The 18,488-nt window shown below is 34.9% G+C and overlaps 1 protein-coding gene across 1 annotated transcript in view; it reads left to right on the top strand.

The window, feature by feature from the left end:
- The window catches only part of CDH23 (cadherin related 23), a 719,962-nt gene that overhangs the window by 643,831 nt on the left and 57,643 nt on the right, over window positions 1-18,488 (top strand). Inside the window, exons 38-40 of the mRNA XM_058188066.1 lie at window positions 7,694-7,915; window positions 8,050-8,169; window positions 10,373-10,553. Coding sequence (XP_058044049.1) covers window positions 7,694-7,915; window positions 8,050-8,169; window positions 10,373-10,553 — 523 coding nt within the window. The remainder of the gene's footprint in view (window positions 1-7,693; window positions 7,916-8,049; window positions 8,170-10,372; window positions 10,554-18,488) is intronic.

Raw genomic sequence — 18,488 nt, 5'->3', positions numbered from 1 at the left:
TTATTAGCTATCATACTAAAGCCCAGAATTAAGTTTTCTTTAGAATGTAATTATAATGTTTATGCACTCTGATTTCTGTTTTCTGATTAAAATGAAACAAGATGTTTAATTATTAATTCAAATAGAGAACATGATCAAGTTTGCTTGATATCAGGATTGATATGTGACTTACTAGTTGGTTTATTAATATCTAAAAAGAATTTCAACAGTTATCCTCCCTTAATCCAGAATTTGCAGAAAATTCTGTAATTTATGCAGAACCAATTTTGGACATTAAATTAGAGGCAAATTTACCAGTCTAGATTTTTAGACTGATGTTCAATTCTTTGACATCAAAAATTTGATCTAAAACTGTGGCAGACAGCATCATAATCATGATAAGAAAAAAACCTGGTTTAAGATAAAACAGTTTCTTTTACAGTGTTTTTTTTCCCATCTTTTGCTCCTAAACAAACATAGGAAGCATTATTTTCTTATCTAGATTTGACATTTCTTATATCTGCTGGTCTGGTGAAGTGAGTTCGTGTTTTACTTTGAAAGTAAAATAGCATTAGAAATTAAAAGGGCATTTTGTTTGACAAAAATTAATATTTGGGAGACCACTTTTCTTTCAAATACACCAGAGGTGGGTTTCAGCAGGTTCTGACTGGTTCTGGAGAACCGGTAGTGGAAATTTTGAGTAGTTCGGAGAATCAGTAGTGAAAATTCTGACTGGCCCCGGCCCCATCTATTCTCTGCCGCCCAAGTCCCAGCTGATTGGGAGGAAATGGGGATTTTGCAGTAACCTTCTCTGGAGTGGGGTGGGAATGGAGATTTTATAGTATCCTTCCCCTGTCACATCCACCAAGCCACACCCACCAATCCATGCCACGCCCACCAAGTCACACCCACAGAACCGATAGTAAAAAAATTTGAAACCTGCCACTGATATACACCTGTGCAAGATGTATCTTTAGAAACAGTTAAAAGTGAAATATAATTGGAACAAATGCATGTTTTGCTTTTACTTATTTTGGTGACGTACAAGGATAGAAAATTTGACTATAGAAATAGCCCTGTTTGCCTGCTTAGCTCTTAACATATAGGTAGTCCTTGACGTACGACCACAGATAAGCCCAAAATTTCCTTTGCTAAGCAAGACAGTTGTTAAGTGAGCTTTACCCCATTTTACAACCTTTCTTGCCACAATTAAACATACAATCACAGTCGCCATCTTGAATACCCCCTTTGTGGTCGGAATGGAACAGCTCAGTGCAGCCCATTCACAACAGGCCAACTTGCAGCGGGACAATTGAACAATTCAGTTTAAATATTTAAAGTAATTTTTAAAATATTTTACATTTTGTCATTCACAATTCCATTTGTCCCTTCTTTGTCATCTTTCTTTAATGATTCTATTCCACTGTTTCTTCGTTTTTAATGTAACACTTGTCCTGCCACGAGTTGTCCCGCGGCAAGTCCACTATGGTGAGTTGTCTTGTAGTGAGTTGACCATGGTGAGTTGGCCAAGCCAAGTTGGCCGTGGTGAGTTGGTCACACCGACTTGTCCTAGGCCATTCTGTGGTTACCCTTGATCTCTGAGAAAAAATGATTAGAAAAGACCATTAAAAAAGTAGGATTTATTGAATTTGATCTCTCCAACATCTGTTTTTTCTTTAAATCGCTTATCATGAAAGCTGATGATGGTCATCTGTGTCACAATAGATGAACTAATAATAAGGGTTTTTTGTCCATTACACGTGATGAAATGGCCCCCTTTGACACATGGAACAGTTAAATTGAGGAAATCATTTGATATTATAAATGTTTAGATGTGCTGTTATCGTTCTGTGCATTTATGTTTGTGGCACTTTCTGTATACATACATGCAAACAAACAATAGTGGACAAATTGCAAGCAAACTCTGATATGTTGAATCTCTGCTACAGATAGGGAGGGTCCCTCCCCACCATGTAAGAACAGAAGAGTTGCCTTATCAGGTTCATATGATGTCCTGTAATGATAAAGTCAAAGTGACTGCTTTAATTGGCCCATATCTAATTCTCTCACCTGCTTTTGTTATCGCCCCTGAGGACGTACAATATTCTTGCGTGCTTTTCATATTGTGAATGTGCATCAAATTGTTTTTGCAGCTTTAGCTATTCCTGTACTAGGAGAACCTGCCCAGCACAGTCTATCTCAACTATTGTAGAATGCTATACTGTGCTACCTACGAAATTGGCCTTGAATTTTTGGCTGTTGCAAAATGCAAAATTGGGACAGTCAGATGTGAATATGCTACACTCTGTGTAGCTTAAACCCTGGATATTGAACAGAGCATCTTCTCCCCATAAATACTTGCTCATCAGCAGAGGTATCTCTCACCAGATATTAAAGATTTGCTAAGCAAGGAAATACATTCTTATACAAATGCCTCAGCAGAGGTTCCCTTATCAGTCTTCAACAACAGGTGACGATACACCTGTTCATTTTGGTGCTTGGTTAAATTGGTTCTTTTTGATAGGACCTGATATTTTCCCCATGTTTTAGGTTTTTTTCTAAATTATTATCTTAGATTTTTAGTGATCATTTTAAATAAATGTTTTTTTTTTATTCAAAAAGTTTTACAAAAAAATTTTCCCCCCCTTTCCCCCCTCCCTTCGCAACCCCCCTCCCCCCCCCCGACTTCCCGGAACGAGCACAAGGTATAGTTAAAAATAAAACAAACATATGCTAAAAAATTTTCATCCCAACTTAATGTACCCCTACAATCATCAATTCCTAACTTCCCCCAAAAGCAATCAAAAATAATACATCATAATCATTCAAAAACAGTCTGATAACTCTTAGTCTGATATCTACGTTGAATATAGTCAATCCATTTTTTCCATTCCTTTAAGTATCTTTCTTGCGTATTGTCTTTCAAAAAGGCTGATATCTTCGCCATCTCAGCCAAATTGGCAACTTTCAATATCCATTCTTCTATTGTTGGTACTTCTTTTTTCTTCCAATATTGTCCTATTAGTAATCTTGCTGCAGTTATTAGATTTAAAATCAATTTAGTCTCAATTACTGTACAATCCGTAATAATTCCCAACAAGAAAAATTGCGGCAGGAACTTTATCTTCTTTTCAGAACATTTTGTAAAATCCACCAAATTTTTATCCAAAAGGCCTTTATGTCCTTACAAGTCCACCAAATGTGAAAATATGTAGCGTCATCACAATTACATCTCCAACATTTTGCTTGCATTTCTGGATACATACACGATAATTTTTTAGGATCTAGATGCCATCTATAAAACATTTTATAAAAATTTTCCCTCAGATTCTGTGCCTGCGTGAATTTAACATTTCTAACCCAAATTTTTTCCCACGTTTCCAATAATATTGGCTCCTGAAAATTTTGTGCCCACTTTATCATACAGTCCTTTACCAAGTCCCTTTCAGAATCTATTTCAAGTAACACATTATACAATCTCTTTATATGCTCCTGAGACTGATTTCTAATTTGCTTTACCAAATTTCCCTCGTTCTGCTCTATACCAATTTTCTGATCTCCCTTCCATCTAGCACGTAATTGCTCATATTGAAACCAAGTATAATTTTTCCTCTCTTAATAGTTGCAGAGATTTTAACTGCAAATTACCTCTTTCAGTATACAAAAGATCTTTATATGTAATCATTTCCTGATTCTGTTCTATGTTTATATTTTCTACTGTATGTCTAGGACTTGCCCATATAGGAACCTTATAATTTAATTTATAAGAGTATTTTTTCCAAACACGCAGAAGGGCATTTCTTAGCACATGATTTTTAAAGGCCTTATCCACTTTTTTGTCATAAATTAAATATGCATGCCATCCATATAACAAATCATAACCTTCTATATTCAAAATTCTGTCCTCTGTTAAATTAAACCAATCACTTATTGCAGAGAGCAGCTGCTTCATAATATAATTTAAAATTAGGCATTTTAAACCTCCCTTTCCGAGAATCTTGAATTATTTTCATTTTAACCTAGCTTTTTTACCTTCCCATATAAATTTGTTAATTCCCTTCTGCCATTCCTCAAGATTCTTATCTTTCTTAATTATTGGTATCATCTGAAAGAGGAATAAAAATCTAGGTAAAACATTCATTTTAATAGCAGCAATTCTCCCCAACAAAGATAATTGCAATTTTTTCCAAACAATCAACTCCTTCTGAACTTTTTGCCATAAAACCTCATAGTTATTCTTATACAATTTCACATTTGACGATGTAATATAAACCCCTAAGTACTTAACCTTCTTTACAATTTCAAATCCTGTTACTTCCTCTAGTTTTTCTTTCTGTTGTCTGGCCATATTTTTTATTATCACTTTTGTCTTTTTCTGATTTACCTTAAACCCTGAGACATTCCCATATTGATCAATTATTTCCAACAAAAATTTACTAGAATTTATAGGGTTTGTTAAAGTAATCACCAAATCATCTGCAAAAGCTCTTAACTTATATTCATACTGTCTAACTCTAATTCCCTCTATCTCCTTTACTTCTCGTATTTTATCCAATAATGGTTCTAGAGTTAAAATAAACAATAATGGTGATAAAGGACATCCCTGTCTTGTTCCTTTCGCAATCTTAAAAGGTTCTGTTAAGCTACCATTGATTATAATCTGTGCTGTTTGCTCTCCATAAATTGCCTTAATTATTCTTAAAAAACCATCTCCAAATTGCATCTTTTCTATTAGTTTAAATAAAATTTAAAATAAAAATTCCCAATGCAAACGATCAAAAGCTTTCTCTGCATCGAGAAAAATAAATGCTGCTGGAATGAGGAAAAAGGGGAAGATTTAAAAAAAATTTTATCAGAAGCTCTGGCTGAATTTATTGAACTTGATCCACAAGAGGTTGCTTATCAAATTGACAAAATTTATAGAGTTAATTCTTGGATTGCTAGGCAAAAGAAACTTCCTAGAGACATTGTGGTTTATTTTTTGAAAAGAACAGTGAGGAATCAAATTTTGCAAGTTGCTTTTCAGAAAAACTTGAAAATAGGGGAACAGGAGTTGAAGGTTTTGAAAGAGATTCCTCCCAAGATGTTAAGGGATAGAAAGGACTTTACATTTTTTACTCAAGAACTTAAGAAATACCAGATTCAATTTAGATGGGAGGTTCCAGTTGGCTTGACAGTGTATTATCAAGGAAGGAGACATCGTATTGACACAGTGCTTAAGGCCAAAGATTTTCTTTCTACAGTGTTGAAATTTGAAATAGAAATAATAGAAAAAAGAATTCAAGAGACTCAAATGGGTGTGGAAGCTGAGGTGATCCCAGTGATGTTACCATCAGAGGAACAACCACAAGAACAAAGACTGACGAGGGGAGCCCTTAAGCGTAAAGAAAAGGAACAACAAACTCAAAGTAAAGTTCAGGATTCTGCTACAGAAGCGGTGGGAGGAGCACGGCCGAAGATACGGGAGGACGATCTTCAGTTGATTGCTCAAAGGCTTCAGCAGCCCAGTAATGGCAAATAAAATCTTGACTTGGAATGTCAATGGTTTGAACTCAGCTCAGAAGAGAAGAAAAATATTTCATTATTTGAAACAATTTAAAAATGATGTTATTTGCTTACAAGAAATGCATATTAAATTATCAGATCAAAAGTACCTAATAAACTCAAAGTTAGGTAAACATTTTGTTGCTTCAGCTTTGGAGAAAAAACATGGCATAGTGGTTTATTTGAGAAAAGATATACCAGCCAAGTTAATAGAGGCAGATATTTACGGAAGATATATTGCTATTGAACTTACAATAGAAACAAAAAGGACTCTCTTGCTTGGTATATATGCACCCAATCAGCAACAAGAAAAATTTTATAGAATGTTATATGATAAGTTGAATCTATGGGATTATAAATCGTGCATTATATTGGGAGATTGGAATGGAGTAATAGATACACGAAAGGATAAGAGAATTTCTTCCAAGAAGATACCTGCACATGCAAAGCTGCCTAAATCCTTTTTTGATATGATAGAAGATTTTGAGTTAAGAGATGTATGGAGACTGCGGAATTTGGAGGAAAGAGACTATACTTTTTTTTCTGATAGGCATCAATCCTTCTCACGTATTGATTTTATTTTAATTTCTAATGATTTGCTTTTTAGGGTGAAGAAAACTAAGATATTTCCAAGATGTTTGTCTGATCATAGTCCTGTTTGGATGGAATTGCAATATGGAAAAGAGGGTAGAAGAACTTGGAGATTAAATGAAAATTTGTTTAGATATCAGGATAATGTAAATCAATGTAAAAAGCAGATGAAAGAATTTTTTGATTATAATTTGAATAATGAAACATCGATAGAAATGGTTTGGGACTCCAGTAAAGCTTTTATGAGAGGTGTGTTAATATATCTTAATAATAGACAGAGAAATAAGCAACAAAGACAGCGTAGGTATTTAGAAGAGGAAATTTATAAGAAACAACAATTATTAATACATAATCCACATGATCAAAAACTTAAAGATGCAATAAAGTTACTACAGAATCAATTTAATATGATAATGGCTGATCAGGTGGCAACAAATATACAATATGCCAAACATAATACTTTTGTAATGCAAATAGACCTGGTAGGTGGTTAGCATATACTTTAAGGAAAAGACAAAACAACGTACTATAGAAAAAATAGAATATAAAGGTAAAGAGAGATATCAACAGGATAAAATTAAAAAAGCTTTTTTAGAATATTATACAAATTTATATCTTAAAGATAATATATTGAATAGGGATATTGATAATTATTTGAAGGAATATAAGGTTAAAAATTTAACTTTAGAACAAACGGATGAACTGAATCGGCCTATAACTTCGGAAGAAATTATTTTGGTAATTAAACAATTAAAAATGGGGAAAACTCCTGGTACGGATGGGCTCACAGTTAGTTATTATAGGAATTTACAGGATGAGATGTTAGGTCCACTTAAGGAATTATTTAATCAGATACAACTAGGAGGGGGAATTCCCCCCTCATGGAGAACCTCTTTTATTTCATTGATACCAAAAGAGGAACAGGATTGTTCTAAACCTGGGAATTATAGGCCAATTTCACTTTTAAATAATGATTATAAGATTTTTGTTAAAATAATAGCTAATAGATTAATGTTGATTCTGCAGCGAAGAATTCATAATGATCAATCTGGATTTATAAAAGGGAGACAGATGAGGAATAATGTTAGGCAGATTGTTAATTTATTGGAGTACTTAGAAAAGAAAAATTTTAAATAAATGTTTTGTTTAAGGCTTAATTGCTAAATTAATTAAGGTTCATTTGGAGAGGCTTTTTAGTAATAGAAGGGTGAGATAGAGGATGATGTAGAAATAAAAACACAATGGATAACATTAGTTGAGTGCCTTCTGATACTGAAATAAAGGAGCATATTCCAAATAAGCTTGCATTCTCCCACTAGCTCTAATTCTAAAATACCAAAAATGCCCAAAATAAATTTGATGAAATTCAATGGTGCTTGCTTATAGGTAAATACGCATTTGATTACACTGTGGGTTTTTTAAAATCAACTTTATAAATCTTTTGGTGGAACATTAACAATAGACATTCAAAGAGATTACCAATTGAAAGGTATTTGAATATTCATATGGTTTCCTGTGATCTTCCTTTTTTTTTCCTCCTCTGCATGATTCTAAGTGTCTTGCTATTTATCATCTATAGGCTACAACTACAGTCTATGTAACCATCCTGGATGAGAATGATAATCCTCCAGTCTTCCAGCAGCAGCAGTATGAAGTCACTTTGGATGAAGGTCCAGGCACATGGAACGCTGTTCTTATCACCATCAGTGCTGTGGATCAGGATGAAGGCTTAAATGGGACCATTACATACGCCATCTCAGAGGGGAACATCATGAATACCTTTCACATCAACAGCACTACAGTGAGTGCATCCCCACATTGTTGTTGTTTTTTCACTTAGCACCACCACACAGGTGCGTCACAACCAAATTTCATAGTCCATCAATCTTCGCTGCTGAAAATTAAAAGTTTTTAAATGTTGGGCTGTCATTTCAGGGACAAATACGTACCATGAAAGAATTGGATTACGAAATCAGCCATGGGCGTTATACGCTATTAATCACAGCCACAGACCAGTGTCCGATTCCATCACGCCGTCTCACATCTACTACAATGGTATGTTTCTCTTCCGAGAAAGAAATGAAATTTGTAGGCATGGCAAACAAATGCATTCCCTTAAAAACAACCCAGCTAATAACTACTACTAACTATTGTTGTCACTACCAACAGCAAATCGTTACAGGAATGTACTTCCATTTTTTAAAAGCTAGATTCATAGCATAAGAAAGAATTAAGGCTTGCCTAAACTGTGAACAAGAAGCTCTTGATCGCCCAGTAATCTTTCTACGCTATAAAAAAGTGGGACTCAGAGCAACTATTATTTCAGTGGTTAACAGAATGGGAGGAAATTCCATCAACAGTTTCCAGAGGAAAAGCTTGTTTCTTATTTGTCCCCAGGATAGATTTAATTTGAAAGATGGAAAAATCATTGAACTGCATGCAGTTCTCTTTCTTTCCTTTTCTTTTTTGGCATTTCTTTATTAATCCTTCTTCTAGGATTGATGAAAGTATTGATTTGGCTACCTTTTTTTCCCGGTAGCGTCCCAGTTGATGTGTTACAATTGCTGCACTAGGACAATTACAAATTTGTGTACATTTGTATCCATAAAAATGTACGGTATTTGTGTTTCACCAAAATACAGTAGCCACAGTTGGTGAAAAGTAAGAAATAATCAAAAATAAACAGATGGGAACCATTACATTCAATTGTCAGAAGGAGTGATTGAAAAGGCCTCCTAGTATACATGAAAGATTTAAAAGTAGCACTCATGAAGATGAAATCAGAACTTTATAGTTTTCTTCCTCTCTATAGTTCAATTATTGGTTGACTTCCTATTGCAGACATCTACAACCCTGTGAGATTTATTCCCTCATCTATAGTTGTGGAGGCATATAGGTAATAATCTGTATGGAATGATATCTTGGAAAAATTAGTTAAGAGGAGGCATTCAGAGTTGGGACAAAGGTAGTTGTAAAAAAAATTTTCTGAAGAGATGGATTTTTACATTTCCTCAGCTCTTAGTAGAGTACAATGCTAACATTAAAATTTGTCACCATGGGAATTCTTCCATATCTCTAGTGGTTAATTTCCAAACCAATAACTAAGATTTAAAAATTATTTCTGCAGACAGATACCATATTTAACCAAAGGAAGGAAATATTTGTTTTCAAAGTTGACAAAAATCCTGTGCAATGCCCAATTTCTCCATCTTTTTAACGTGGAGAAAAATACAAGGCCAGGTATACACAAAAACACTCCCAAACATTTCCTTTCTAATTTCCAGCAGAATCAACGCAAGCACAAAAACAAAAATAAGGGAGACATGGGGTTAGCAGAACAAGAAGCTGGACAAGGAAGGGAAGAAAAGAGAGATGGAAAATGAAGCAAGAGAAAGAGAGAGGCCCCATTGGAAAGACAAGGCAAAAGAGAGAAATATTACAAAGGAGTTAAAATTCATCAGGGCAATAATCTGTCTTCACAATTTAACAGTTGATGAAAACCCAGAACCTTTTCAACAATGGTGTCTGCAAGTTGTTCATTTAATTTCAACTAGTCAGTTGCAGCATCTGACATAGAACTGTAATATTTCTAATCATCGATATATTGGAATTCGGTTATAAGAGAATGGCAGATATATATTTTTGGCATAATGCAATGTAACCATTTCCTGATCCTTGCCTTTGAACATAGAATCCAAAGATGATTTCAAGTTCTTGTTCACCATGATTGCTTCCTGATTTAATTTGATTGCAGCATCATAGTATAGCAAATGCTAGGTAACATCCATAATACAGCAGCTAACACAACTTTTGAAAAGACAGCCTCTAAACTGCATTTGATCAGAGCTTGTCTGGGCAAACCCTCACATCATTTTAATTTATCAAGAAGCACAATTTGCTGGCTATTGTAGAATGCTGATGTTTAGATCTCAGTTATCTTTCTTGATCTACACCAAAATCTGCCAAGTCAAAAAAGAATAAGGTTGCTGATTCAGCCTCCTTTATTATCTATTTCTCTGTGAAAAATATTGGGACACCTTAGGTTTATTGATGCAAACAAAAGCAACGTCCAAAGCATTATTAATATAAAATGAATAGATTGCAAACAGTTTTCTGGCAGCTATGTGAAAGATTGTTACTTTTATGGTAGTAGTAATAGCTTTTATTGTTTTCGTAAATTAGATCTCCCAAATCAACGTTTACACTTGTTGTTGAAAGCATTTTAGAACACCTCTGTGCCTTTCTGTGTTAATCTCAGGTGTTGATAAATTTGAATGATATCAATGACAATCAACCAACGTTCCCTCGTTCTTATGAAGGGCCCTTTGATATCACAGAAGGACAACCTGGTCCCAGGGTGTGGACTTTTCTAGCTCATGATGGGGACTCAGGACCCAGCGGGCAAGTTGAGTACAGCATCATTGCTGGAGACCCTCTTGGTAAGTGATGGAAATGAAAAAGAAGCAGAACCAAAACTCTGTTGGTTACCATTTCTACTTCATCCAGAAATGCATTGTGGAAAAGAATGGTCATCCTACAGTTAATACAAGCCAAGGAACTGATATTTTATACTTCCCTAAGCGAATAGCAATAGCTTATTAAAAGCAAGTTTCTATATATGTAGAAAAGGATAAATCTGCCATTCAACATTTGAAATAAAAACTGATACTATCAAGCTGAATTAGGGTTTTTTTTTAATTCTTCAATTTTAGGAACCTTTGAAGTTCTGTTTTGATCTCATCCATTTACAAAACATTCTTCCAATAGTCTTCTAACTTATCCATGTTGACTTCTGCAAATTGTAGAGGGACAGCAATGTTCTTTTTGAAGAAGCAGTGGCTTTCTTCTTTCAACCCTACCTTTCACAGTATTGTTCAGTGTTCTAATGAAGGTGGTCTCATGACATTCATCAATGCAATAGAGGCCTTTACTTCCTCAGACATTACCTTGATGTACTTTGAGACCTTCTGGACTAGGAGGCCTGTGTGTGATCTTGGTTGATCAACTACTCCTGGGGAGAATAACAATTGCCTTCATGTGCACACTAACTGCCTGACAATGGATTGGTAAAATCCAAACTCTTTGGAAATAGTTTTGTAAGCTTTTCCAGCCTGGTAAGCATCAGTTATTGTTTTCTGGAGTCACCAAAAATCTATTTTGTTCAAGCCACAACATACTTCCACATATATATTGTGAAGCTGTAACTTTGATGATGAATACCCAGAATTCTGTTCTTTAAATAAGACACACTCACCTGTGACTTATCAGTTGTATCTGAAACAACAGACCCTAATTTCTCTTTCAAATAAACTAATAATCCTAGAGGACCACACCTTTTTGCCACACCCAAATATATAGTTTTGGATCATTTCCCTCAATAAATGAATGAACCAGTTTAATGTTTTTGACTCATTTCTTTAATTGGATTCTCTTGAGCTAGTTTTAGCATGTGTGGAAAACCATATTTTAGGTCATATTTATGCAGAAAATGGAAAGTTCAAAAAGGTTTACAAATTTTTAAGCACCACTCTATATACAGTAGTGGCCAAAATTGTGGAAACCTTTTGGGAGAAGTGTATTTTTTAAAACTAGCTAATAACCACTTTTTTTGGAGTAATACCATAAACTTATATATCAATGGAAAGCTAATTTAATCAAGAAGGTAATGCAATAACCTTTATGAAGGATTTGCTATTAGAATAGCAGTTACAGTATAAAGAAGGAAAGTGAAACACGTAGAAAAAAATGAGCTATACAAAAATTATTACCTTAGAAAAACGAGATATACAAAAATTATCACCATGTCAGTTCATACTTATTTGGGTAACCTTTAGCATGAATTATGGCCTTACAACGTCTTCCCATGGAATAAACCAAGTCTTTTCATTCTGCAGCTGTTATAATGTGAAATCAAGATTGAATGACTGCTTCTATTAACTAGGTTTTATTGCTGGGTCGCTTCTGACTAATAAGTTTCTTTAATCAGCCCCCATAGATTTTCAATTGGGTTAAGGTGTGGGCTATTCCCAAGCCACTCCAGCAATGGAATACGATTATCTTGAAACTCAAAAAAAAAAAGTGGTGGTATTAGCCATCAAACCTCAAAAATACACTTTTCCCAAAAGGTTTCCACGATTTTGGCCACTACTGTAAGTGTGCATGTTTGCAGTGTGTGTACATGTGTGTGTATGTATAATAAACTTTTCTAATAGATTTTAAGTTATATCGGTATGCTAACTTTCCTCATTCTGGTTTAAAGCACTCTGAAGTGTTAGACATCAAGTAGGAATGCAAGAGACAGATTACTTAGAAATGAACAATCTTTTCCTTAGAAGAAAGAGAGAAATACATGTCAGGATAGTGAAGAGAGCAGTTCAAAACCATATTATCAGGGGCCTCTTCTGAGAAATAGGAGTGTGTACATCAGGAAATCCTGTCGTAAGAAACATCCGTGATGAGAGGAAGCATTACAAAGTTTTTGTGCTTGCCATACTAGAAGATGCTTTTGCAAGCTCACCAAGTGGAAGGAATGTCAAGCTTGCCTTCAAAAGGATTAAAGTGTCTTTCTGATCAAAGAAAAGTACCCTCTTCTGAAGTTAAAACAACTTTTTTTAAAAAAAAGATTTGAGGAAGGACCAGTTTTTTCACTCTCTTTTAAGAAGTTGATCAGTGCAAATTTTTTCAGTGCTTAAATTGTGTCACAGTATTTCTGTAATATGTATCTCTTGCCTATCAATCTGGCCATTTTTAAAAAATATCCCTGTGCTCTCTATCCTATCCTGAAGATGAAGGAAATTTAAATAAATAGGAACTCCTTTTAAAATTCAGCTTGCCCTTGGTGCCAGAAAAACATCAAAACAAAACTCTTGCGACATGTCTAGATTATTGAGCAAACTCCTGGAAGAAAGAGGAAGTTTTGTAGTTACAGCTAATTGGAGCAGATTAAATTTATGGCCCTAGTAATTACTGTAGGGAGGAGAAAAAAACATGAGATACAGTTTTCTTAGATACAATAAGGATGTTTTCCTTTTTTTTCTTTTTTAGTCTTTGGACATCTGAGAATAACGTGTCCAACTTCCAGTCAACATTGGTGTATTTCTTTGTGGACTTAGGCCTTGGCAGCATACCCCAAAATTAAGGCAAAAGATCAAATTGGAATATAGGTTAATCTCCCCACAGAAATAGCATGTGATCATAAGGAAATACTTGGAACAAAATTATATATAACTCATAGAAAAGATGAAGTGAAAGAAACTGTGGTTGAGAAAAAAATAAACAGAGAATGTTTGCTGCAAAAAAAAAAATCAACAACCCAAAACAACAAACAACACAAAAGAAGTTGTATAGAGTAGAAATTAAAAAAAAATAGTGGTAAAGAGTGTAATTAGAGAGAGAATTTAATCTAGATTGCAGAAAATATGACTTCTGTAACAGAATCATCAGTGCTTGGAATACTTTACCTGATTCTGTGGTCTCTTCCCTTAATCCTAAAAGCTTTAACGAAAAACTTTCTACTATTGACCTCACCCCATTCCTAAGAGGACCATAAGGGGCGTGCATAAGCGCACAAACGTGCCTACCGTTCCTGTCCTATTGTTTTTCTTTTCTTTTCTTCTTCCTATATATAGATTGATGCTTATACCTCCTAATATTTACTCATATATATGTTTATATACTATACAATCCTTTTTATATGATGATGTGAGTGAGTAAATAAATAAATAAATAAATAAATAAATAAATAAATAAATAAATAAATAAATAAATAAATAAATAAAATAAATGAATATGTATACAGAAAGTTTTGTTGGCAATTTAAAATGTTTTTCAACTAAGCACAATGCCTTAGTGGAATTTTTAAAAAATGATGAAATAATATGGGGTGTCATAATTGCACAACTCAATAATTGTCTCTTCAGTCATAGATAATACTATATTTTTTCTGAAAATAAATATTTGTATTAAATTAAATAATATAATAATAATTTTAAAAAACGCAGAGTACTGTTAACGGACTTTTCAAAAGAGGGAGATGAATGTATGTCATAATCTAGATTTGCATGCCTGTATGCCTATGCTATAAGCCTTTTTAACTAAAATCAAAATAAAATTACTGGAGACGAAACTAGATAGATAGAGGAAAGCTGGGATTTTTCAGATTCATAAAAAATAATAGTGATATGTCTAAGAGAATTTTAAGTAAAAGCCATAACTGTCAGTGCCCATGAAAAAGGTTGAAAAGAAGTCCTAAATACTGTGAGAACAAAGGAAAATTGTAAGGTTGCGGAGGTAGATGATGCAACTGGAGAAATGTTAAAATGTAGATGTGGCTGTGAAAGTTGTGCAAACTTGTGTGTGAAGAGTGCATTCATGCCTGATGATAGGAAGGTTGTCATTGTTTCCTACACAAAAAGAAAGGCAACAAGAGGAACTCTACACTCTTTGGCAAGTTTCTGATTAAAAAGAATATATGAAATACCAGAACACAAAGTTATTAGGACAGTATGGTTCTACGTCAGGCAGGAGATGTCAGATAGATGCTCCTTCTTCACCAGGCTATTGAGAAACATATCCACATAAGGGGGGAAAAAAAAGTTACCACACGATTGTCAATTTAGACAAAGCGTAAGATAAAGAGAATATGTTTGAATTACGGGATGTTTTGCATGAAGATGGAACTGAAGGTTGGTTGCTGAATCCCACATTGCAGGAATCAATTCAATGCTTAATAAATGGTATGATCTTGAGCAACATCGAAGGCTAAGATGTCTCCTTAGTTGTTGAACGTATCTGTGGAGAAGTTCATAATTAATACTTCTGGTGACTTTAGGAATGTATTGGTTGGGAGCATAAATATGCATGTATCAGAGGTGGGTTTCAGCAGGTTCTCACCAGTTCTGGAGAACCAGTAGAGCAAATTTTGAGTAGTTCAGAATAGAATAGAATAGAATTTTTATTGGCCAAGTGTGATTGGACACACAAGGAATTTGTCTTGGTGCATATGCTCTCAGTATGCTCTCAGTGTACATAAAAGAAAAGATACGTTCATCAAGGTACAACATTTACAACATTTGTGTACAACATTTACAACACAAATGATGGTCAATATATCAATATAAATCATAAGGATTGCCAGCAACAAGTTACAGTCATACAGTCACAAGTGGAAAGAGATTGGTGATGGGAACTATGAGAAGATTAATAGTAGTGCAGATTCAGTAAATAGTTTGACAGTGTTGAGGGAATTATTTGTTTAGCAGAGTGATGGCCTTCGGGAAAAAACTGTTCTTGTGTCTAGTTGTTCTGGTTGTTCTAGTTGTTCTGGTGTTGGTATAGTGCTCTATAGCGTCGTTTTGAGGGTAGTAGTTGAAACAGTTTATGTCCAGGATGCGAGGGGTCTGTAAATATTTTCATGGCCCTCTTCTTGATTCGTGCAGTATACAGGTCCTCAGTGGAAGGCAGGTTGGTAGCAATTATTTTTTCTGCAGTTCTAATTATCCTCTGAAGTCTGTGTTTTTCTTGTTGGATTGCAGAACCGAACCAGACAGTTATAGAGGTGCTAATGACAGACTCAATAATTCCTCTATAGAACCGGTATAGAGAACTGGTAGTAAAATTTCTGACTGGCCTTGCCCCCATCTATTCTCTGCCCCCCAAGTCCCAGCTGATCGGGAGGAAATGGAGATTTTACAGTATCCTTCCCCTGCCACACCCACCAAGCCACACCCACAGACCCGGTAATAAAAAAATTTGAAACCCATCACTGGCATGTAGGCAGCAAATAGCATTTTTATTAGCCGAAAACAGGAAGGATTTGTAATGCTTATTAGATTGAATGGTGCAGTAGGGGATGAAAATTAATAATTCCAAATTTAGAAAAATCTGAAATTGAAATCTTTCATTTTTGGGTTATAGACACTATTGCTTCCCCCCTGCATATGTTTGACCAAATGATGATTTTAAAACCTTGCTATTGTAGAATTTCAGTGGGCTAGTAGCTCAGTAGGGGGCACAATGGCTCAGTGCCCTCTGCTGACAGCCCAGGTTCGAGATTTGAGTTCCATGCAATGGAATGAGCTCCTGTTCCTGCCTCAGATCCAACCCACCTAGCAGTTCAAAAGCATGCAAATGTGAATAGATAAATAGGTACCACTTCAGTGGGAAGATATGAGCATTCCATGCGCCTTTGACGTATAGCCAGGCTGGCCACCTGACTACAGAAAATGTCTTCAGGAAACACTGGCTCCCTTGGTCAAGAAACAGAGAGTTGGAATCAATTAGACAGGGAAACCTTGATCTTTTTTAGTAGCTCAGTATTTAACTATCTTGCATATTTTTGGTCTAGCAGTTAAGTAAATAACTAGTTCAGATTTTAAATACCGGTATTTTAGATCTTGTCCAATATTTTAATATCTGCATTTATATTATTTTATTTCAAACTGTCAAGGTATTTTCCATTTTGAAATTAGTAATGACATGTCTGCAAAAAGGCAACTAAAGCGAGAGAGCCCCAACGACTCTACCGTTTAGAATTTTTTTTTATATTCCTAAGGCCTCTGTAACTTTCCACAAAATTATATATATGATTTAATTCAAATTTACACATTAAACACTCTACTGGCATTTCAAAATGCCTTGAGGACCTCGCTATTCATCCAGGCCTTTCTCAAGCATATTCTTCTTTTCCTTTATTCCCTTCTGGATTTCTTCTCTCTGAACCTTTACTCTGTTTTATTCTGCATTGTTTTCTTTTCTTGCAATTTGCAAACTAGCTAGAATTGCTGGGTGCCTGGCAGCATATATAATAATAATAATAATAATAATAATAATAATAATAATAATAATAATAATAATAATAATAATAATAATAATAATAATAATATACTTTATTCATTAAACATGAAACTCAGTCAACTGAACATTCAAAAATGCATCACAAATATCATTGACTCGTGCTAATGATTGATACGGGTTGCTGCCAGTGTCCTAGGCATCAACCAGGTACCTTCTTAAGTATGATTGTTGTTGTTGTTGTTGTTGTTGTTGTTATTGCTGGCAGCAACCTGTATCAACCATCAGTGCCAGTCAATAATATTTCTGATGCATTTTTGAATGTTCAGTTGACTGAGTTTCATGTTTAATGAATAAAAGAGATAAAGCATAATAAAACAAACCTTAAAATATATTTAAAAAAAACAATATACAACGATGTTCAAGAAAATTCATTCTTTAAAAAGGTGCAGGATAGGATTTTTTCCCCCAAAAAATTTATAACAGAAGAGGTAAATTTTCAACATACTGCAAAACAGAGCATAAAATGCACCTGCTAAATTTCAGGAATAATTAGTTTTTCAATGGATGGGGAAAAAATCTGGCTGTGAGCAATCCCCAGATGTCATTCAGCAACTCCTTTTCTTAATTTTTTTAAATTTTCTTAATTTATTTAATCTTTAATTGATTCAGGGTTTTTTTTCCTTCCAGTCAATTGTGTCCCTGTAGTTTTCTTGTCAAGGTTTCCAGAAGTGTTTTGCCATTGTCGCCTTCTCTTGTTCAGTTTAGGCAGTGCCCAACTCCAAAGTGGAGTGTACTGTTCTATGGAGTGTACAATTCAAATAAAAAATAACATATCAAAATTATTTTTTCAAAACAAGAATGTAAAAGGAATAAAGAACAAAAACCAGTGGTGAGCGGGAAAGTACCAACATGTCAAGAAAACCAGTAGTATTTATTGTTTTTATGGTTCATTACTACAGCAGTGAAGAGGTGACAGGCAGTCATCACTTTCTGAATTATGTGGAAAAGGAGATTAAGGGAAAAATTGGCTTCCTGTTTGTTACTAATTGTTTGAACTGGGGGGGTGGGGGAAGCAAGGGCACATTTTAACTTGTACAGTGTGTTGTAAATATGTGACTTTTATGAATAATATAAATTCATAACATTCCTATTTTGGCTACACAGTGTAAACCAGAATTTCCCAAAATTGGCAACTTTAAGACACATGGACTTCAATTCCCAGAATTCCCCAGCCAGAATGTTGTGAGTCTTAAAATTGCCAAGGTTGGCAAACCTTGCTTTAGATCAGGGTGTCAAACTCGATTTCATCGAGGGCTGCATCAGGGTTGTGTTTGATCTCAGGGGGAGGGAGTGTTCCCAATATATGTTCCCATTTTCCTAAGACAGTGATGTCCTTTTTCTCGGCGTGTGCTGAAAACATGCACACATGTGCCCAACAGCACCCCAAGTGCCAGCATCCATAATGCAATGTGCCCCCCCTGTGCATGCGCGCATGACCCCACCACCACGGTCCCCCACGCCCCCCCATTTTAGGCCTAGTAGGCCTCCCTGCAGCTTCCTGGACCCAAAAATGGGCTCCC

This window comes from Ahaetulla prasina, chromosome 6, assembly GCF_028640845.1.
Source record: "Ahaetulla prasina isolate Xishuangbanna chromosome 6, ASM2864084v1, whole genome shotgun sequence".
Lineage (NCBI taxonomy): Eukaryota > Metazoa > Chordata > Lepidosauria > Squamata > Colubridae > Ahaetulla > Ahaetulla prasina.
Note: the sequence above shows the minus strand (reverse complement) of the source record. Positions and strands in the feature narration are given on the sequence as shown.